We start from the raw sequence: 21,701 nt of genomic DNA on the forward strand, positions 1-21,701 counted from the left end.
GGTTGCAAGACATTTTGGTAAGGGTGGTAGCTGCAACCTTATGCCACCTTATGTCACCTTGTCCCCCCCCCCCCCGCCCCTGCCAGTTGTAAAAGACAGCGGTTTGCTGCAGACAGCTGATAGATGTGAGGCTATGCAAGTTCAACTCCCCGCAAACACTATTCATCCATCCATCCATTATTCGAACCGCTTATCCTGTTCAGGGTTGCGGGGAAGCTGGAGCCTATCCCAGCAGCCACTGGGCAAACACTATTCCCACATGTTAATGTTACAATGAGGCTGTGATATTTGCTTTATTGATGAGCATCGAAGCCGGCACTGTCGTGCCGATATACATAATGCAACTTGTACTACTTTTTTCTTTCTTGTCTGAAATCATTTGTAATACCAATTTTGTGTTGAGATCCTTTAAAGCGTTGCCATGTGATGAGTTAACATATTGCAAACATGGGCTGTCTGGAGTGTCCACCTGAGGTGCATCTTCTGTTTTCAATCTGGAGAGCGTTCGCATTTCTCAGCCGTCTGCCCTGTCGTGCAGTCGACATCTTTTACCAAGCGTCAAACAAAAAACAATTAAGACTTTGTTCTTCTCTGTTTGCCCCTTGATATCTGTGTGTGTGTACGTGTGTGTGTGTGTGTGTGTGTGTGTACGTGTGTGTGTGTGTGTACGTGTGTGGTTAATGAGTTCAGAGCATGTCTAAAAGAATCTGGGAGGGTGTCTCTGCATTAGAATGTCTGAGGGAGTCTGAGGGAGGTCAGCAAAAGCGAGTGGTCAATGCCAGAGCAACATTGTTGAAACATCAGTCATGGAGCGGATTCTGAGAAAATCCCACAGGTGGTTGGTGGAGATTCCAGGGCCGAGCCTCACCATGCTGGAAACCCTCACAACTTAGCAGAGCCGAGACATGTTCGCAATGGCGGCGAAAGGAGAAGCTCGGGGCTTCATCGAGCACCCCCGTTTGTGGCTGTTTGTTTCATCAGTTCGTTAACAATCAAGAGTGTCTAGAGCTGAAATGTGAGGTGAACTTAAAACGTTGGGACTCAAGACGGTGATCTGTTACCTTCATGTTTAAACATCCTTTTACTGCGGGGTTAACTGTATTTGTTTGTGCGTGCATGCAGTGTGTGTGTGCATGCTTGTATGTGCACACGCGTGTGTGTGTGCGGGCATCTGCGTGTGTGTGCGTGTTTGCATTCATGTGTCTTGTGTTTTGGTGTGGCTGTCTGTGTGTCACTGGTGACCAAGTACAAGAACAGAAGGGTTTCCCTGTGTTGGCGAGGAGGCAGAGAAGCCTTACTGCAGATTGGGAACTGAAGGACCAGTTTTGGTAATTCAGTTGTTTCATCCAAGAAAGAGCCTGTCAGTATTTGAGCAGACTGAAATGATCAAGCTGCATCAAAGCTGTTTGGTCGCATTTTCAGTTGTTTTTTTTATGACAGATTCTTAAATACGGCTATTATTTCTCTGACTCTGTGTTGATATACAGAAAGAGCGCTTTGTGGTTTTGATGCTGAACGTATTGAACAAAGCTATAGGGGTATGAACAAGAAGAAACACATGTAAGTTGCAATTCTACCATGCACTTGCACTTCGTGTTTCATGCAGCGGTAAAATGCTGCGCAATATAACTGCATAATGGCGTTTGTCCCCAAATGTCTACATGTTACCAATGAACTCGTGTGCAATCTTTGAAAACCATGACGACTGGTGTTGTTTCATTGATGAGTAGGTTTTCGTTGTACTGTTTGCATCTTCGCACACAACTGCAGTCGGTCAACCACAAAAAAAATATTGAAAAAAGATGAGAGAGTGTGTGTGTGTGTGTGTGTGTGTGTGTGTGTGTGTGTGTGTGTGTGTGTGTGTGTGTGTGTGTGGTGTGCAAAGAAAGCGATAAGCGTATGTGAACAATAGTATTGTCTAATTTAGATCCTTAATAATGACCATGTCCCATCAAAGAGGACATCATTCTTATACAAAGTCTGAACTCAATTTTGTCATGAGTGTACGCAGCAGCGCAGCACATTGCTTTATATGCATAGCAATTATAATTGCATGTACCACTGGAGAGGCTATAACGGCCCAGTGGGCGTACAGCAAAACAATGCCCAGTGGTGACAGTTTGTGTTAATGTAATGTAAGTGTGCTGAGACAACTCTGAAGATTAGATAGACTTGACTTGACTTGTGTGTCTGGGGTCTGCATGAATCTTTGGAGATGCGAGATCACTACACTATATGCTACTGTGGGTCGTTTGCCTCATTTAGCTGGCAGGCTAAAGCCCGGGATATTTCGTTTCTGGGGGAAATCAACTCTGTCCCCAAAGTGGTTGTTAAAGCTGCTAGGGAAACGGATGATGGATTCTTAGCATGTGGATGCTGCATGGTGGAAACATCACTCGCTGCTCGTCACTTGGACTGAATTGTGCGCTCGCTTGACCCTTTCATTAGGCCATTTATGCAGCTATGTTTATTGTGGTTGTATATCTATTTTTTTAATATGTTTTATCGTGGAAATAATTGTAACGGTTATCACATAATTTTGGTTATCCTTGCTTTGATTTCCACCTTGTCTGCAGAACACAGAGCGCGTTATTTATTTAAGCATTTGTTTCAACGGCGAGTGATGAAAAGAGGCATAAAAAACGGAAATCGACCAAGTTTAGCATTCAGAAAGTTTAAAAGTGATCAAACGTTAATTTCAAGAATGAAATGCTCAACCTTGTTGATGTAGTTATGTCACAAAAAATTAAATCTTTCAATTTATTTCCACAATAAATCAATTATTTCTAATTTGCGAAATGGAAGAGTCTACGACTGTTTTCGAAAAATCTCTCAAAAATTATTCCAGAGGTAGGACAAAATGAAAAACGGGATAATTATGTTACCTCTACAAAGCTAGTGTATAATTTAATTTCAAGCATAGTGCAATTTCCTTCCCTGTAACATATCATCCCATTTATGTTCATCTATTTTTGCTGAATTTATTTGTTTAATTGCATAAAAGAAATGTGAACAAGTATGCAGCATGATGATAGCGTAATAATGTGCTTTTCTTTTTCAAGAGATTTCCTTGCATAGCAAAAGCTGACCTGCTGCTGTGTTGTTGTTGTTTTGATTTTTTTTCTTTCTTAGTTTCACATTTAAGGCTTATTTGACGTTGTAAATATATAGAAAATACCTTTATTTTTACCATGACCTGTCAAAAATGTCTAATAAGGGTGCACAATTTAGGCATTAATTGGATGATAAAACGTTATACCAAATGCTGCATCTCTCCCTATACTTTAGTATACACGTGTGCTTGCAAATTAATAGACATTGTGTAACATGGCACAGAAACAGTAATGTAGTGGGCTGAGCTGCTGAACTTGTCTCTGTTTTGCCCCCTTTTTGCCTGAAATCAACGGTCCTGCATTTCGTGGCTGTCTGTTCTCACACGTGATTGTAAATTACCTTTTCCGTGTGTGTCGGAAACTTTATCTGGCGAGGGAAAGCAAACATTTATCGGCATCTTGGTGGCGCACGTCGATGGCGCTAAACGAAACAGACTCTTTTGGCATCAGTTATAATCCTACCAGGGTATCGCCCCTGGATCTTTTAGGTCTGCCTGTTTTCGTTACTTTAAACCCCCCTCGGTCACTGCATGAGTGTGCGCGCAGCTCCAATTCATTGTTCTGCTGTAGGATTCGCATGCACGGGTTCTGACTTTCCTTTTCACGAGCTTCGTTCTTATTCGTCGGTCTACGTCCCGCGGAGGGGAGAGAGTTGAACCTTTTTTAATGGTAACAGCCTTGGGGATGGGGGGTGTCCCATTCAATTCGGTGATAATTGAACGCTTCCGGGAAATTAGTCGGGGTTTCTCCATCGCGCTCCGCTCTCATCCCCTCTCTCTCGAGGCGACGCTGCGCCTGTGACGTCACCGTCACCGCGCTGCCTCGGTGATACGGGTTTTTTACTTTTTCAAACCGGGATCGCTGCTAGTTAGAGGGATGTTCGGCGCGGAGGAGTGGATAGATAAGTCAGGTATTTCGAGTTGGCGCTTTGATTGTAATGACCCGTTCTTAAGTCATCTAATGTCGGGTACGGGATGGACGTTTCAAAGGCACTAACGTGAGGAGTGCGCCCATCATTGATAAGCATAGTTGCACAGCTGCTGCTGTGTACAAAAGTTTGGTGGAGATTGACTCAGCGTTGATATGTAAACTGTGCATCATCAGGTGGTGAAGATCGGTCCCCCCCCCTTTTTTTCTTCTGCATGTGAAACGTCAGAACACCTGTCGCAGAAACTGTTCCATTACAGAACTTCACTTTAGGCAGATGTAATTAATTTGGCTTGTTAATTTTGTTCCAGGAAAGCGGTTTCTTTTAATAGGAGAGGACACGTTGTGAATTCGTTCGTTTTAATTCACTGAGCAGTTTTTTGGGGGGGGGGGTTTAATGTTTTTTTGTTGTTGTTTGTTTTGAGTGCCCTGCAACCCAAGCTTATAATCAAAAGAGCCCAAACCGCATGCCACAGCCTTTTTAAGGTATCCTCGCACTTTCGAGCAGATCCTATTGTAGCTACTAATATATGCTGATTGAGTCTCTCTGTCGCTGCCTGAGATAAATAAGACTTCAATTAACTTTATACCCCGTGACTTCACCGTCTCATTGATGCTTGGAGCGATCTAATAATTGTTCTCAATGGCTTGTAGATAGCGATAACATCCGTTTGAGGTGCTACTGACAAATGACCATAGCACCCACACAGGAGGGCCGCCCTGGACTGAGGAGGAGAGGAAGGAGGGCATAGAAGTCTGCCCAGTAACAATCGCAAAGCCTCGCTCGAGCGCCGAGGAACTATTGGCTATGCAAATAGTGACACAAGGAGGAGGAAACAATTTAGAGACCGAAAAAAAACCGCTTTAAAGAAACATTTCCCCACTTTACTTGCAAGTGTTACTAACATAGCGCATAGCTATTGCCGTACTGGCGCCAGACTTAAATGGTATTTAACAACTTTTAAGCACTAAAGACGATAGCTTTACCAAACCTCTCCCCTTGCAGTGTCATGTCATTCACGGCTTCGGGCTTTGAAGTTTTCTAAGAGGTGTTAGTGTCGGGGTCGGCTGGGGGTGGGGGTTCAATTAACATATGTATTGACCAGATTCTCTTTGTGACTGTACTTTGGGACGCATGTTTAACTGCTGACAGGCACTGCTCTCTTTCTCTGTCTGTCTGTCTGTCTGTCTGACCTATAGATTCTGGAGAGTAGCCTATTGCCGTTGTTTATCTTAATACGACTTGCACCATAGCATTTATCTATAACAGAAGATGTTGCAAAAAGGTGATGGCTGCATCATATTTCCTAGAAAGCTATCTCTTCAACCACACGTTTGTGGCTTCTATAAAAGATAGGCTAGTTTGTTTAAAGCTAGTGTGCGCGCGCGTGTGTGAGAGAGATAGAAAGAGAGAAAGAGAGTGGGGGTGAAGCATGCGTGCAATCTACATGTATGCTTCTGGACAAAGCGTATTTACATATATATGATTATGATCATATAAATAGCCTACACTTGTCATGCCCATCGCCGAGGGTCATTGATTGTTTGAAAAAGTTTGAATAAGTAAATCAATAGAAGTTAGTGAAAATTACCAATTTCCGTATCAAAAATAACTTTTATTCAGTTTACACTCACCAGGGGGCACTTTACTCTACAGCAGCTCGAGATTATCTTCTTTCTTTTTTTTAATTCCGAAATATGTTGAAAACAAGAATGCTAAGTTTTAAGGCTATCTTGATAGCCTGATGCTATTGTTCATGCATTCTGCGCCCACTGACTTTTCCCCCTCATGTTAAAGTGACGAGTGTGATGGGCAGCTTTGTAGTCTATGAAATGAAATAAGTTTGATAAAAAAGGAAAGAGGCTCGGTTTTTTTTTTTTTGTTGTTTTTTTCTATGTGCAAGAAAAGAGGAACAGACTGCAGCACACCAGGCTGATGGGAGCATGTTGCGTCTGGCAACTGGTCTGCATAGGCTAATGAAATGAATTGCGTCACTGGCGCAGGGCAGGTTTGAAATGCACTGGAGCTGGCCAGAGGAAACTAGAGGCGAAGTGCGGGGAGAGGAAAACTTCTAAACGAGGAGAGGCAGGACTGATCTCAAGCGCCCTGCTGTCTCACTTTTTTTATGCCTCCGAAAGACTTTTCTTTCCATTTCTATACATTTTGCGACAGGCTACCGCCGTTGTATCGTCTCGAGAACGCTCTGCTTCTAGCTGAAAAACCATGGAGCTGCTCTGCCTGGAAATGGACACCACCATACGAGCACGTCCCGATCCCAATCTCCTGTGCGATGACAGGGTCCTACAGAGGTTACTGACCATAGAGGAGAGATTCCTCCCTCAATATTCCTATTTCAAGATCGTCCAGAAAGACATACAGCCTTTTATGAGGAGGATGGTTGCTACTTGGATGTTGGAGGTTCGTACGAAACACCCCAGTGTACAATTCTATTTCCGTGCTTGGCGAAGTCGACTTTAAAGAGACTAGAATCGCCTCGTTGCTCTCTCGTCTTGCTAACTTTGCACGTTTTTGGCGGAGCTGAAAAACGGGGGGGGGTCGTAGTTTATATTGCCAATAAGGTAATCCCCGTACTAGTAACCCACACATGTGTTGATTTTTTTTTCGCAATTTCTTTTGAAGCATTTCCGAGCGCCGTCGAGGCACGGTATAAGACACCGCTAAGTTGTGCTGTGTCACAGCACCTGAGATTTCCTTCTCATCTGCCCTGCTTAATTGACGAAAGAGAACCAAAAAATCGCCGCCCTGCTCTTTTCGACGTTATTATTTCTAGATAGCCTGAATATTTCCATGCACACGTATGCACTCCCAATGCTCCGCTGCCCCCTTCTCCAACGCCATGTTGGTTTTTTTTTCTCCCTCAGCAACACTCGGTAGTTTTTCCAGACGACTTTACGGTGTCTCGAGCGCGTTAACAGCGGGTAACGCTGGCGGGAACGGACGGAGAAGGGTCTTAGCTAGGCAACGAATATAGAAAAGGCTATGAAATGTGTCGTGGACGTTTCCGATAGATTTTTAAACGCGCCTATGCGGAAGGGGCGAGGGCCTTTATCTGCTCGCTGCTCGTCCTCCGCCGCCGGTACCTCGCCGTGGAATTAAGTTCCATTTTTGATGCCCGGCGGACTATTTTCGGCCGAGAGCCGCATTAAAACAATCGACAGCGTTCGATCTTGATTTTCATGCCAAAATCGTCGGCGTCCGAGCCGCGGAAGATTTTTAATTAATTTTTGAAAAAAAGAAATCGGGTCGGCGGTGACGCACTCGACACCGACCCGACGGCACTCGGCTTAAAACTTGTCGTTTTATACCTATTTGTCGGCCGCCTACGGGGCTGCGAATTGTCGGGTATGATGTCAAAGGCTTCGCTGAACATTATGAGGCCAAAAACGTCGGCGTGGGAAATTTATTTGTATTTTTAAATATTTTCTGAAAATATGACGAATGAAGAAAAGGAGAGGGGTTTCCGTGTGCTGCGCTATAGCTGGCTTCTCTTCTCTTTTTTTTTCCTCTTTTTTTTTTTTTTTTTTTTGGGCTCGACTGATTGTGACTTGAATTCATGTCTTAGTGAATGAACTGCAGGAATGTGGCTCTATTGACAGTATGTGCCCGAAGACCCCCACTCTTTTTTCTCTTTTTTTTTAAACTTTTACAAAATAACCTATTTCGGATTAATTTGTGATGTCGCAACCGATTAGGGTTGGGCTCAGATTCTTGGCCAGGCACCAACTTTGTGTGTCACTGAATTTATATGCTCTCTTTTCTATGATGAGTCGTCTTGTTTCGTTATTTTAATAAAAAGTTGTGTACCGCTACATCTCTGCTTCTCTCAAATAAACCGTGCTTCTCAGGTTTGGGCTGGTTTACAGATTCCAACTGCTGATCGGTGTTGTTGCGTTGGTCTCTCTCTCTCTCTCTCTCCCCCCCCCCCCCCTGTAGGTTTGCGAGGAGCAGAAATGCGAGGAAGAAGTTTTCCCCCTGGCCATGAACTACTTAGACAGATTCTTAGCCGTGGTACCCACCAAAAAGTGTCACCTGCAGCTGCTGGGAGCAGTGTGCATGTTTCTGGCATCCAAGTTGAAGGACACTCGTCCGTTAACTGCAGAGAAACTGTGCATCTACACAGACAACTCCATCAGACCGCAGGAACTGCTGGTAAGCCATAGGTGATCCCAGTCTAGTCCCCCAATTGCCAGTCACTGCTCCGTGGAAGATGATGCAAGTTGTGATAAACTCAAAAGGGAAAACATGGCTACTGTGGGGGGGGGGTCTCCTAATTTTAGGCGTTTTCTACATGTTGGCCGAACTCTGTTAACTCGGAGTTTTGTCGAACTCAGTGGGGTTTGCTGTAAAGGTTACCATTTTGATAATTCAACTCGGGTTATCGTCGGTGAACGCAGCTCAAACACATTTCACCCAATGTATCCTTTAGTTGAGTTTTGACGTTGACTGCTCACTTATCAAAGGGTGCGTGGAGGCCGAGAATTTGTCCCACATGCTCTCTCTCTCTCTCTCTCTCTCTCTCTCTCTCTCTCTCTCTCTCTCTCTCTCTCTCTCTCTCTCTCTCTCTCTCTCTCTCTCTCTCTCTCTCTCTCTCTCTCTCTCTCTCTCTCTCTCTCTCTCTCTCTCTCTCTCTCTCTCACTCTCTCGCTTTTCTCTTGCTCTCGCTCTCGAAACGGTCCCTCTGGGCTTCGTTTTATGACGCTGGTGTAATGGTCTCCATTGCCATCTAGTGGCAAATATTTGTACAGTGCAACGAGGTCAGCTTGAACGCCAGCCAACGTTTTGAGCTCTTACCAGAGAGAGGGAGACAGGGAGAAATATTCAGGTTTGTCTTTACCAGCAGCTTTCAACAGATGGATAATTAGCGATGCATGTATCCTGGACATTATGCCATGCCATACTTTTTATGTTGATCTATATGTGTACCTTGTCAAAATATGGATAAAGGCTAGTATTGCTGATTAGCATGAATTACGCCACTTTGGAAATGTAACTATGGAGTACTAAATGCTAAGTTGTTTTTTTTTTACACACCTGTCTGTCTGTTCCACTTTGTTTTGATTTTGACCATTGCGAAAGGCCCTGTCTACTTGATAATACCAGTTACCTGCACCAACTTGGGTCAATTACCTAATTCAGTCTCCTGTATCGGATATGTATTTCTGGTATTGCTGGAATTATTTCACAGTCTTCAATAAATGACAGCTAATTCCCCAAAAGAATTCACATATAATAATTCAGACACGGATTAATGTATCAAGGTGTATGTGCCTTGCTGTCTGCAGAGCTGATTGCTGAACTGTATTTATGTTGATGTGTTTGTGGTGTCTACGTAAATGGGAATTTTCTGGAAAATATTCTATATTATAAACAGGCAAACTTTTAGACTTGCCATATCCCCTGCCAAAGTGTGTATGGAAATGTCCTCAATAAATATCCGTGAATTGTATTTGTGATTTTGCAGGTGAGACCTCCTGCTCGGAACATATGACAGACTTCTACCTCTGCCAGCTCTTAAAATCAATTAGTAGAGATCTATTCAGACTATAGAGCTGATTGGCAAACAAAGTTCATCCCGCAAATGGAAGTTGTGTTGACGAGCACTTTTGTTTCGGGCTGTGTTGGACTTGACTGGGTTGGATCAGTTTGTAAAACGTGGGCCGAGTCCATCCTACATTTATCCTACATTTTGGAGACAGATGAAGAAGCCCTCAGTCCTTGAACTGGTTTGCCGAGGCCTTGGATATGCTGATTCCTCTCTGCGTTTCTGTATAAGGCAGTATTTTGGCTGACATGCAGATACAGGAAACGGAGATCAGCTGCTCGGGGCATGTGATCGTTTTCGTCCTCAACTCTGGCAACACTTTCTTGTAGAGAGAACTGCAAATGTTACCAAGAAGGTGTGACCAGAGGAAGGCACTAACTTGCAGAAGGAAGTGGTTGCCTGCTTGCCTACCCTGTGTACCACCCTGCCAGTATAAAATGGATGTTGCAAGGTCTCACTGTAAGCTTGAACCTTTTTTTTTTTGCCACTGGCATGGCAGGTTGTTGGGAGCAGGGGGCAGCCATGCTGCAGATTGAAGGAAGGCTGAACTCGGGATGTACTGCAGAGCATTAAAAATAATGTGCAATCAAAATTATGGTCCTGTGGAAGTACTACAGAGGAGGTTGTGTCTCAGCTTTAATTTAGAACTGATCCCTTTTTTTTTCATTGCCTCAAACTTGAGTAATTGTAGAGGACAATTATGCAAAGGGCTTGTTGTAAACCCTTCCTTCCCTCTTATCTTTTCTCTGGCATCATGAAGATCACCGAGAGCAGGGCTGAAACAGTCTGCTATAATGAGATAAATGTTGTCTGTGAGTAGGGTCAATAGCAGCTATGTTCGATAGAAATAAAGTCAAGTCCGCACCCTTCAACTCCTGTGCGGGCTTCACTTCTTGTCTGTATGACATAACTCAGCCCAACAGTTTGCTCTTATGTGTGCCTATAACTACCCTCGCTACTTAACCATGCTGGCGTGCCTCATGACTGTGTCCATGTGGTCCTCTTTTGAAGGGGAAAGTCAAAGGTCCTAGTCACAAGGCCACAGCATCACTGAACCAAAACATGCAATTCTTCCCCAATTAGTCACCAACTCTCCTATTACTCACCCTCCTAGGAAGTGAAATCAACAATATAATCAAAGAAAATGCCACACCTTGTATCTCCCTGCCGACCCATCCACCCCTGCACCTCTGAGCCGGTCCTGAATATGCCGTGAAGTATTGTCAGGAGATTTGCATCAGGGAACTTGATTTAGTTTCCTATTTTATTGGTTCTAGTGGATCTCTTATTGCAGCGAATGGTGTTTTAATTTGATGATGGTAATGTCAAACATTGCCTAAGGTCTTGGCATTTTTACCATTATGTCGGCACTTGGAATTTGTGAAATGTTAGATACATTTACATGCTCTAAGATGTTTAATTCAGAAAAGTTTGATTCATTGGAAAAGATATCCTGGGGCTTTAAACGGAGAAGCCGGTAAAGATATATTTGGACCACAAGACGCAGGGAAGGAAATAATCTTACGGATCGAAGACATTGGACAAGGGAAAGGATCTATCCATTGTTGAAACATGTCCGTTTATCTCCATTTGCATAAAGCCCTAACAAGAAGGCGCGCCACTGTCCTCCGTTATCACACATACACATGCAATCATAGACACACACATACACACACACACACAGTAGACCCTCTGGTGGGCCTCTTTAGGAAAGTCCCTAGATGCCAGACAGACGGAGAGAGAGGCAGTGTTTTGAGGTCACCTGGGTTGGTGGCGCTGCTGTTGTTTCTCTGTCCCAAGCCCAGCCAGGCAGAGACTAACGCAATAACAGTCTGTCTCTGCTCAACTTCCCCACCCCTCAGCACTGAACAGGGCAAGGGGCCCGAAAAGGCACACTCACCGACTCTGTGCTGCAGTGTTGTGTAACTAGCTTAACAACTGCAAGGGAGTGCTGTGTGTACTGCTGCAGCTGGAGTTCAAACTTCATGATACAAAAAAAAAAAAAATCGCCGTGCACCCTCATCTCAACTCATCATGCTCTCATTCTTTGTTTTCATTTCTCTCTCTCATATGCAGACCTACACACAATCACACACTCTCTCTCTCTCTCTCTCTCCCTCTCTCTCTCTGTAGGAATGGGAGTTGGTGGTGTTGGGGAAGTTGAAGTGGAACCTGGCTGCAGTCACTCCCAATGACTTCATCGAGCATATCGTGAGGAAGCTTCCTCTACCCGAGGATAAGCTAGCGCTCATACGCAAACATGTGCAGACCTTCATTGCCCTCTGCGCCACAGGTAGGAAGCAGTGAAATGCAAAGTCACATAAATTAGATAAACTATGTTGATTTTTTTTTCTTCATTGTAATTCACTGTGACACAGCACGGAAGCGATATCTCTTTACCGTCCTCCACCTTCATCATTTATTTAAAAGGTGACTGAACCAGAAGTGGTTTCATCCTGATGTCAAATCTATCCATATTTCTGTATTTACTGGCTTTTTTCCCCCTCCTTGCAAGTTGTGCAAGTGATAGTGATCATAAATGAGCTGCCAAGTCAAAAGCAATAATGGTTTGCATGAACATAGTTGTTTGTGTTGCAAAATATTCTTATCTACCCTGTCTTCTTTCCGCACCGAATCAAAAGCTCTCGTCCGAGTAACAAAGGCATGCGCAAACAGCTCTCTTCTGAGGCACATCGTGGGCCAGTCATGGCGCGTTGTAATTTAAGTGAGGCGCATTACCTCCCTGTGAAAATATTCTGCCTTAGAGAAGCATGTGTTATGGAAGACATCTCGGTATTAGACTCTCACGTCTAATGTCTGTCATCTGTCTTCTCCCAGGCTGGTATATGGTCATATTTTAGAGGCATATCATTGGTTTTCAGAGCATCCAGTAACACTTCAAAGGTGTGCATGCCTGTTTGAGGGGCATTCCCATGTCGCACTTGACCAAGAAGAGGAATGGACAGGGGTGGAGGCAGGTATGTAGGCCATTGTCTCTGGTCCTCGAGGTGAATTGTTCCTTCAAGATCAAACGTCAGGTGACTAGTGGGAGGGAGAGGGGAGCAATCAACATGCTCTTGGGACCCAGAGAAAATGGAAAAAGAGAAGATCCAGGCAGGAACTTTTGAGGCAGAACTAGCTAGAGAAGTGTATTGTTTTGACATTGCAAGATTTTTTTTGTTCCTCCATCCATCGCAAATTCCCTCCTGGCACTTTTCTTTTCACACCTCCTCACCCTTCTGCTGAAGGGAATGACAACTTTCCCATGTTAACAGTGTCTATGGGGCAGGTTCCTCCCAGTTGCCTGGTTGTGTCACCTCCTGCACCGGTTTTGCAGTAATATTATATTTTAAAGAGGAAATTGCATAACAGACTTTAAACCACATGTAGACACAACTTGAACTCAATATTGTGAAGAGGAGAAGCACCAAGTTTAAAAGGACCAGCAGTGGACTGGCTAGTTTTTGGTTGTCGTCCCCCCTCCACCCACCCCAGAATTGCACTCCTTTCTCCAGGTTCCCACTTTCAACGCGACCCCACAACCCTTACCCTTCCATTGGCCACTCCCCCCTCTCTAGAGCTTGTAGCAAGCACTCCTGGCCCCAAACAGGAATGCTGACTACACCCCCTCATGGGAAACAACTGCTAAGGCTGAGTTTGGTTAGAGGAGTGTGTGTATAGCTAGATGAATAGATAGGGGGGAGGGTGACAGGTATTTAAAACAGAGAGATGGATTCTTTCGCATTGATTGTGCAATGCAAATGTTATAGGCTGAGAATAGGTTCATGCTTTCCAAGCTGAGTGGCCCTAGTCCCATTGGGGAAAAAAATCAAACTTCTTTCTTTCTCCTGCTCTGTTTTGTCTGCCTCTCTCAGGTCTGTCTCTGTCTGTTTCTCCCACCAGATCTCATCGTCTATTTTGTGCAAATGGATAGATTAACATGGGGAATGACAAAATATCAGTGATCGGACCAATTCCCAAAGCAACATTGTGAAAGACTCGGCGTGCACTTTGTCTTTAATTGCTTCAGTGAGGCAGTGGAAATAAATTTCAGTCTCCCGGAGTCATCCTCCTGACAGTATTCGTTTAAGGATAGGCTTTCTGCAGATAGCTCTGGATTAGCAACAGGTCATCTATCTGTGTATGCACTCCTCAGACTCGTATCCAGGCAAACAGGCTGAAGAAAAGACAGAAAGTAGAGTGAGATAGAGAGAGAGGGCGAGTCAACAATTTGGTGCATCCAAACATCTCTGGGAATTCGAAACCCCATTTGTGGAACATTCCCAGCCGTAAATCTTGACTTATCTGGTGAGAATCCTCCTCAAGACTCCCTCTGAGCAGAGAAGGTAAAGCCAAAGGAGGAGGAGGAGATCTCTCAGGAGGATTTACATTTGCAAGACAGTTGACAACAGATCACCTGTGGCCTTCCTATTTTATACAGTCACATTCATCCCGCTGTCCCCTCCCACCGCTGCCCCCCCCCCACCGTATTGAAAAAGCAAACGTGCATAAAACCAGGGGTCTCCATTTTCCAGGGAACGAGATTGAAAAAGACTGGAGAATGAGGCGTCCCGATTCTAATGGCTCCTCTCTTTGATGAAACAGTTCCGTTCGAACAACTCGGTGGGATTTTGTCAGGTGGCGCAGCCTGGCTCTGTATTAATTAATAACATTGGCTGGCCCATTCAGGACTATGCAAATGGATTGGGGGCTCGAGCTAAAGGCTGGGAGAAAGGAGACAAAAGGCCTGGCCCCTACATTTCATATGCAGAGCCATGCGAGGGTCAGCGCTGCAGGGCCACTTGATAGGAAACACCAGCGTTTCCCTCGGGCAGACGGTCGGATAATAGCCCAGAAACAAGCTCATTAAGGGAGATTATGAACCTCCATTCCTACACACAGACACCGAGCACTCATAGTTTCCTCTTCTATTCTTATTCAATTGAGGTAAAGTGGGAGAATGGAGGAGATGCATGGGGCAGACAGATGCAACCCAACATGTCTGCTGCTGTTATTGAGCTCCATCTCCTTGCAATCTTGGCAGGGATTATCCTGTAGGTTTTTTTGTTTTTGTTTTGGAGTTTTTTTTGTTTTGTTTTTTACCCAGCTCCAACAGCTCTTTCTGTAATGGTATGCATGTTTAAAACGGTGACAGTGGTCATAGGAGTTGGTCAAAGAGATCTTGTTTAAGAGGGGGTCAGTCGTCCTGGTGTAGATTATGTAGGGATGAAAAGCTGGAGTATGAGGATAAGGAAAAAAATTGACACAATTGACTGTCAAAACAAAAATTAAGAATCTGTCTTTACATCTTTATGTTGACGTTTGCCTCACACAAGCCCTCAGTCTCCCAAGATCTGGGAGAATTGTACCTGTGCATAATGAACGTTTTAAACTGGCTAATTGGAATGTGCCAAATTTTATATTGGCATTTCATTTACCTTACTGCAGTCAGTTGTATATAAGAAAACCCTATCAATCATTTGAAAGTGATCCTCAAGGGCCTCTCTCCTTTTCATTATCGCCAAGTCTTTCTGGTTTGGAGGATGCCTGGAATGTGCTTCTTGATTTCCTCTTCAAAGTGTCGGTTGCACAGAGAATCCCTCCAACCCCGGCTCCCCAGTCAAGAGACAAATGATTCATCTCGGATGTGGTCAATGAAATAATCTTTACTTGTTTATTTACACAAAAAGAACCTTAATCTTTGAGTCAGAACCCTTTACGAATTGGCTACCTCCTCCAACAAATTATCGTCCCTCTCCACATGCTCCACTGATGCTAGAAATAATGTCCGGTCCAGCTGCATCATCCGTGGATGAAGCAGGAGGACGCTTCCTGACAGTATGCTCCCAGGAATGTGAAACGCAGGCTGAATCATTAAGTGCCATGGCCTGAGCTCCCCTCCTCACTTTGCTGGTGTAATCAGCAACACATTGTGAATACTCGTGCCGGCTGAGTGCTTTTAAGTTGCACCCCAAAAGGCTGGTGAGAGAGCGTTGGATATTTATGTTTCTGCTGTTTTTGCAAAGTTTAGAAAACCAAACTTTGTATGCTTGGAAGTTTCGCTCTGAAATCATGCTGCCCACAGAGCCCAAAATTTGTGGTTTGAAGTAAAGCAAGTCTTAGTAAAGCAAATTTTTGTGGCAGCCCACTGGCGGACAGGGGATCAGTAGCTTCACCTGAATGCCTGTTATTCTCATGATACCAGGACACATCTTTCTGTCGCTCTCTTCTTCTCTCTGTCTTCCTCCCTTTCACTCTTTCTTTCCATCAGTGTCACTAGTTGTTTGTCTCATCGGCACAGTTGGGCTAGCTGGGCATGCAGAGGTGCATTGGTTACTCCTCCAAAGTGGTCTGTCCTGGCTTATCAGCTTTGAGTCCTGTCCCAAAGACAACAGCAATGAGACAGAAAATTTCCATGATACCTTTCACAGCAGCTTCCACTGAAAGATAATCACAGATCTATGCAGGCATAGACTTAAGTTTTCCAACAAAATGCAAAACCAAAGTGAGCAACTCATGTGCTTCCAGTTTAGAGAAAAGTAGGTCCGGTCCAGTGCTGAAGATGGATCCAATCCTGAACTCTTTGCTGCCTTTGCTCAAGTGTTTAGGCCACAGATGTAATAGTTGAGATGATTTTGCAAGACAAAAGGAAGTTGTCACAGGACGCCATGTTTAAGGAGGATTCCAATCTTTGACAGATGAGATGAAATCACCATTTCAGCACATTTTGGAGATCCAAACTCGGTAAAGATTGCTTCGTCACCAGAGGGACAGCCGGGAGGGTGTGCGTGGATGTGGAGCAAAAAGAAATGGAGTTTGGCAGATACTGCAAACAAATTATTTGTCCATTGCAACACCGCTTACATAATGTGTGGCAAAGCGCTTTAACCTTAGTTGTTAAGATGTTGCTATTGCTACTTAAGTAGCCACACTAGGTTTACCTTAAGAGTAACTCTCTGCGAACCTTGTTTTGAATTCCAGGCCCCACTCCATTAGTGGTGAAATGTACTGTCATGCCAATCCCAAAATGATGTTTGTGTATGACCTTAAATCAGTCAACAGGCCCTAGGTCTCCGTAATGCCACCCCTTAATAAATAAAGTCAATAAGATCAACACGTATAGAATACAAGAACCTGATTTACAGCACTGGAAAGAGAGTGAGCAAGAGAGAAATTTGCCTTTTTTTTTCCTGTTTTTTTTTGGCCGTTGTTCAACTTTCCGATTTTAATTAATTTACAAGTTTAATGTGTATACTGTGCATCGCAGCCACCCAGGAGGATTGGGCCGTGAAGGCCAGCAGACTGTGTGACCAAGAGGCCTGAGGACGCAGGTTCAGGGGTAGAAACACAGAGGCATGGAGTAGCGGGGGTATAGGGAGGAGAAAGGGCCATTGAAGGGGGTGAGAGGCGTGCAGGCCAGGCCAGCCAGCCGCTGCTCACAGGGAGCTTTCCATCGCAGGCGTCCCCACTCAGCTACATACACTGTTTATCCTCAACATGAATATCAATGAGGTTCTCCTAAAATACAGCCATTCTTCCCCCCACACGCAGCCGCCACCAGGCCGGAGTGTCAGCCCGCGTCGGCTGCACGCGCATGCCCTTGTTCTGCCACAGACCTGTCTTGTCTGGAGTGCGAAAAATCAGCTTGCTGCCCACTGCCCGCCACTCAGCTCTCCCACAAACCTAAGTCTGTGTGTGTGTGTGTGTGTGTGTGTGTCAGGGCATGCACTTATTTGTGCATTGTTCCCTCTCTGTGTCTCTGAGGTGTGTGTGCCTCCTTGCCTGTCACTCTGTGCTCATTGCACACGTACAGTAAATCCCTGTATGCCTTTGTCCTTTCTTCCCTCCATAGAAAGCTGCGCTCTTACAGCAGTGATGTAATGCCGAGGGGCTTTGTGTGCTCTTTCCTCTTGGCTCGAGGTAGTCTTTAATAAATCGCTTCTTGGCAGGGGCCCAGCAGCTAACACAGGGGTGTATAATAAGTTCATTTATTTGTCAACACTGAGCCCACAAGATGAGAAAGCGCCTGGCTGTGCATGTTAAAAAGGCAGTGAGGGCTGCCTTTGCAGCTATCAAAGGGCCTACCTCTTTGATTCCGGCCAAAAAAAAAGGAAGAAAAATCTCCTTCAGAGCCATCTCAGGCAGTTTGCTTTGCAATTGAATATGGCAATATGTTAATGCGCAGGCTGTTTCTATGCCCCTGCTGCCCACTCCTCAAGCCCCTAGGTGGCCCAGGAACAGAGGCATGCTTGTGGGGGGATGGTGGAGCGGGGTGGTGACTCTTTTCTTCTTCCAAAACCTCACAAGGGTCTGGACACAGACTTGAGAGCGATGTGCAGCAGAGCGATGTTGTCTGCCCCCTCTCTTCTCCCACCACACCCCCCTACCCTTCCTTTTTTTTTCCTTGTTGCCCTGTTGCTATACCTTCCTTCTCTCCCTCTTCATCACCCCTCCTACCCATTAACCCCCCCCCCCACCCACCCACTCACCCACCCCCTTCCAGCCACCCTTTGTCCGGCCTGTCCGACTGAATTGGTATCAGCACAGAGGGGATGGATGCTGCGTTTCTCAATTGGGTGAGATGAGGTGATGACTCTGGACAATGGAGTCACACTCTTCTGCCTTCCCTCTCACAGGCCCGCCACTCTATTAATATGCTAAGAGATAGGAGGGCCGCCAGCGCAAACCGCTGCCTGTTGTAGCAACAAAGACGGGGGCATGTGTGCCATTCACAGGCACCATCTAGGGAGGCTGTGTGTTGTCCAAAAGAGGTAGAAGTTGAGCAAGACATAAAGAGAGAATAGAGAATGTTGGTAGAGAGTGATTGTTTGTGTGTGTGTGTGTGTGTGTCTGTTTGTCTGTCTGTCTGTCTGTTAGAAGCAGAACTTATTTCTATGTCTACTCTGTCTCTCTCTCTCTCTCTGTCTCTCTCTCTCTCTACACCAGTTGCCTTGCCTTTACGGGCTTCTGGCCCGTTCACAAGCTGTCTCATTTGCATTATGAATGACAGTGAGGGGAGCTAACAAGGTTATTGGTCTTTGAGACGCACGCCTGTGACCACACGTGGAAAAAGGACCTACAGCAGTGAGCATTGGCAGAGGCACTGAGCCTCTTTATTCCTCCCTTTCCAAGTGCTATGGGGCTTTTTTCAGCAAGCACACGATTTACTCAGGAGATGGAAGAAAAGGGGCCGAGCTGGGGAAGGGGAGGGGTTGAGGGGTTGGGTGGGGGGCAGGGAGCTGCTTTTCAGCTCCTTTACAAGCCAAGTGAACCCTCATTATCCAGGCCCCTGGTCATTAGTGAGTGCGGCGTTCAGACCCAGTGCAATAGAGGGATTATTTATTAGCTGACTGCTAAATTACTAAATCATATTGTCTCTGGGGGTGGGGGGGTTGGGGGTCAATCTGTAACCCTTTTGTGAGAGATGTGAATTGAACAGAGCATTTCAAGAAACTTTACCAAATGAACATGGTAACCTGTGGTCAATCACCTGTTTTGGTCACTGGAATCGATAAACTGAGCATCAGACTTCAATTCCTGTCTTGAGAACAATGAACATCCTGTCATCCTGTACCTGATGGTATTGTTGTTTTTTTTTTAACCTAATAGTTATTATCTCAACCGTGGCAACGGGAATGGGCGCAAGTCATGTATACTGGTGTGGCATCCAGCGCTTTACCTGTGCCCCCATCCATAGGGTTAGTGATTGTGTCAGGAAGGGCATCCGACGTAAAATTTTGCCAAATCAGTATGCGGATTGACAAGACCGCATCGGTCGAGGCCCGGGTTAACAATGGCCGCCGTTGGTGCTGTGCCCTCACATGGTACCGATGGAAACTATCCATTGTGACAACCCCTGAAAAACAGGGAACAAGCCGAAAGAATAAGTTAATATCTCAACCATGTACTTATTGTTTCCATTTTTAACAGATTTCAACTTTGCCATGTACCCTCCCTCCATGATCGCCACAGGAAGTGTGGGGGCGGCCATCTGCGGCCTACAGCTGGACTCAGCTGACCAGTCACAGTGGGGAGACAGTCTGACAGACCTGTTGGCCAAAATCACAAACACAGAAGTGGTGAGTTTGTATAATACTTTATATTGACCTCCAGAATACGCGATGCAGCTTGGCTGGATCAGGCCTCGTTTGCTTTTGTTTTCTTCACTTTAAAACAATTGATTTCACGTCTCACCTCCAATTTGGGTTTCGACTTCAAGTCAGATTTTTGTTAGATTGGTACCTTTTTGTAGGGAAAGTTTTAGGGGATGTTTCTGGGTAATGTTCATGAGAAAGAGTAAATGTCATTGTTTCTGCCATGCAGACTCATGTAAGTGTCACTGCCTCATTTGATGTTTTTAGCGCATATTTATCTGAGCACAGTGATGAAAGAGATGATTAAACTCTGAACCTGCTGCTGTGTGGACCACCTTTTCAACCCTGTTGGGGGTTAACCAGATAACCCCCAGCAGGGAAATAACCACCGGTACTCAGCATCACCTCAGATTACCTCCAAAATCAGTTTCAAAATAACTTTAAAATGGAAATATCTCCGCGGTGGTGTAGCGGTCTAAGCATCGGCTTTGTGGCGATGCAGTTGCCCACTGGGGACTGGGGTTTGCGCCCCGGTCTCGTCAGATCCGACTATGGCCGGACTCGATGAAGCAGCAATCATTGGCAACACTGTCTTCGGGAGGGGGGCAGGGCCGGCTTGTGTTCGTCACGTGAATGCGCCTCTGTGTGTGTCGGAAAAAACAGTGGTTCGGCCTGGAGTCGCCTTGTCACGAAAGTGGGGAGGCGTCTCCTTCGAGACTGACGGCCGGAGAGATGCAGTTGGCGAACGCATGCAGTACGAGGGTGGGTGTTTGAATTAAAATAGGGATCGATTGGCCACTAAATTGGGAGAACATCAGAAATACATTTTTAAGAAAATGGAAATACCTAATGAAAAAAAAATCCATGTCGCTCCTGTACTAATATCAGAAACCTCAGATTTGTGCTGTTTGCAATCTGAATTCAGCAGCACGTAGTTTGTCTTTTTGTGTTTTTTCAAACTGACCAAATCTAGTCAGGGTTTGAAGCTGAAATCTGTGATTTTTCTCTATTAATAGTTATTTTATCTTATCTGGACCATGGAGTCAGGTAATATAAAACTAACTGGCATCTTTACCATGATTAGAGACTGTCTCCATATACCGCTGTTGAACTTCTTGACCTGGCTAGAATGAACACTGGTGCAGCAGCAAACCTGTTCCTACTCAAGCAGGTAAAAAGACTGAAACATGACGATGATGTGGCGATGCTCCTATTGGACAGTTAATCTACTAATTTTACGATCAAAATTACAGTAGTGTTCCAATGTAGTTCGATGTTGTTTGCGATACATTAGATTTCCTGTTAGCTTTGGTCTGAGGAAGCCATTTTTACAAAGATGGGAAGGGAACAGTTTACTGCTGAGCTGACAGCATACAAGCAGCAATGGCTGCTGCACCTTGTTTGCAGTTCTTACTACCAGAGGGAGGGACAGATCAGAGAAATCATGGATTTCAGCTTTAAATTGCTAAAAACACTTTTCATTTTAACAGAAACAACAAAAATCATCTAATATTGAAGTTCAGTAGTTTCCTGCACCAGTCTCTTGCCAGACCCCCGTATCAAATACCTTGGACTTAGGCATAGATTGCATCAAGGATCCTCTATTTTCCTCACCAACCCTGTCAGGTATGGTTATCCGGGGCCTCTTTATATAAAGACGCCTGTTAATCCAGCCGGACTGTAAGCATATAGCTGCTCTGTCACTGACAGGAATGCTAGCCAGACCGAATGGCTCTCTGGGTTCAGTGAACGTTGTGGTGGTGGGGAGCTCAGTCCAAACACAGACGGGGGGCCTCCTCTGACTCTGAGGTGCCTGGCTTTCATCAGGAAGGAGAGCTGTTCTGTTCCCTTGCCTACTACAAAGGTGGTTTGGTGGATTAAACTGGGAGAAGCGTGCGGGTTGAGGAAAGCGAGATGATGACGAGAAAGGCCCCTGGTTGGTAGCTGTCTCTTTAAAAACACAATTTCATGCATATATATTGTGTACTGAGAGCAGAAGTTGA

At 45.1% G+C, this 21,701-nt stretch overlaps 1 protein-coding gene across 3 annotated transcripts in view; it reads left to right on the plus strand.

Moving 5' to 3' along the window:
- Positions 1–21,701, plus strand: part of ccnd2a (cyclin D2, a) — a 77,469-nt gene that overhangs the window by 48,513 nt on the left and 7,255 nt on the right. Inside the window, exons 1-5 of one of the 3 annotated variants that reach the window (XM_056281804.1) lie at positions 4,007–4,023; positions 6,214–6,459; positions 7,996–8,211; positions 11,738–11,897; positions 19,535–19,683. In XM_056281804.1, the coding sequence (XP_056137779.1) occupies positions 6,265–6,459; positions 7,996–8,211; positions 11,738–11,897; positions 19,535–19,683 (720 nt within the window). In that variant the 5' untranslated portion in view covers positions 4,007–4,023; positions 6,214–6,264. Of the gene's footprint in view, positions 1–4,006; positions 4,024–6,213; positions 6,460–7,544; positions 7,658–7,995; positions 8,212–11,737; positions 11,898–19,534; positions 19,684–21,701 lie in introns of those variants that run through there. The other 2 variants (XM_056281803.1, XM_056281806.1) reach the window with 2 other exon arrangements.

This window comes from Lampris incognitus, chromosome 6, assembly GCF_029633865.1.
Source record: "Lampris incognitus isolate fLamInc1 chromosome 6, fLamInc1.hap2, whole genome shotgun sequence".
NCBI classification, from domain to species: Eukaryota; Metazoa; Chordata; class Actinopteri; order Lampriformes; family Lampridae; genus Lampris; species Lampris incognitus.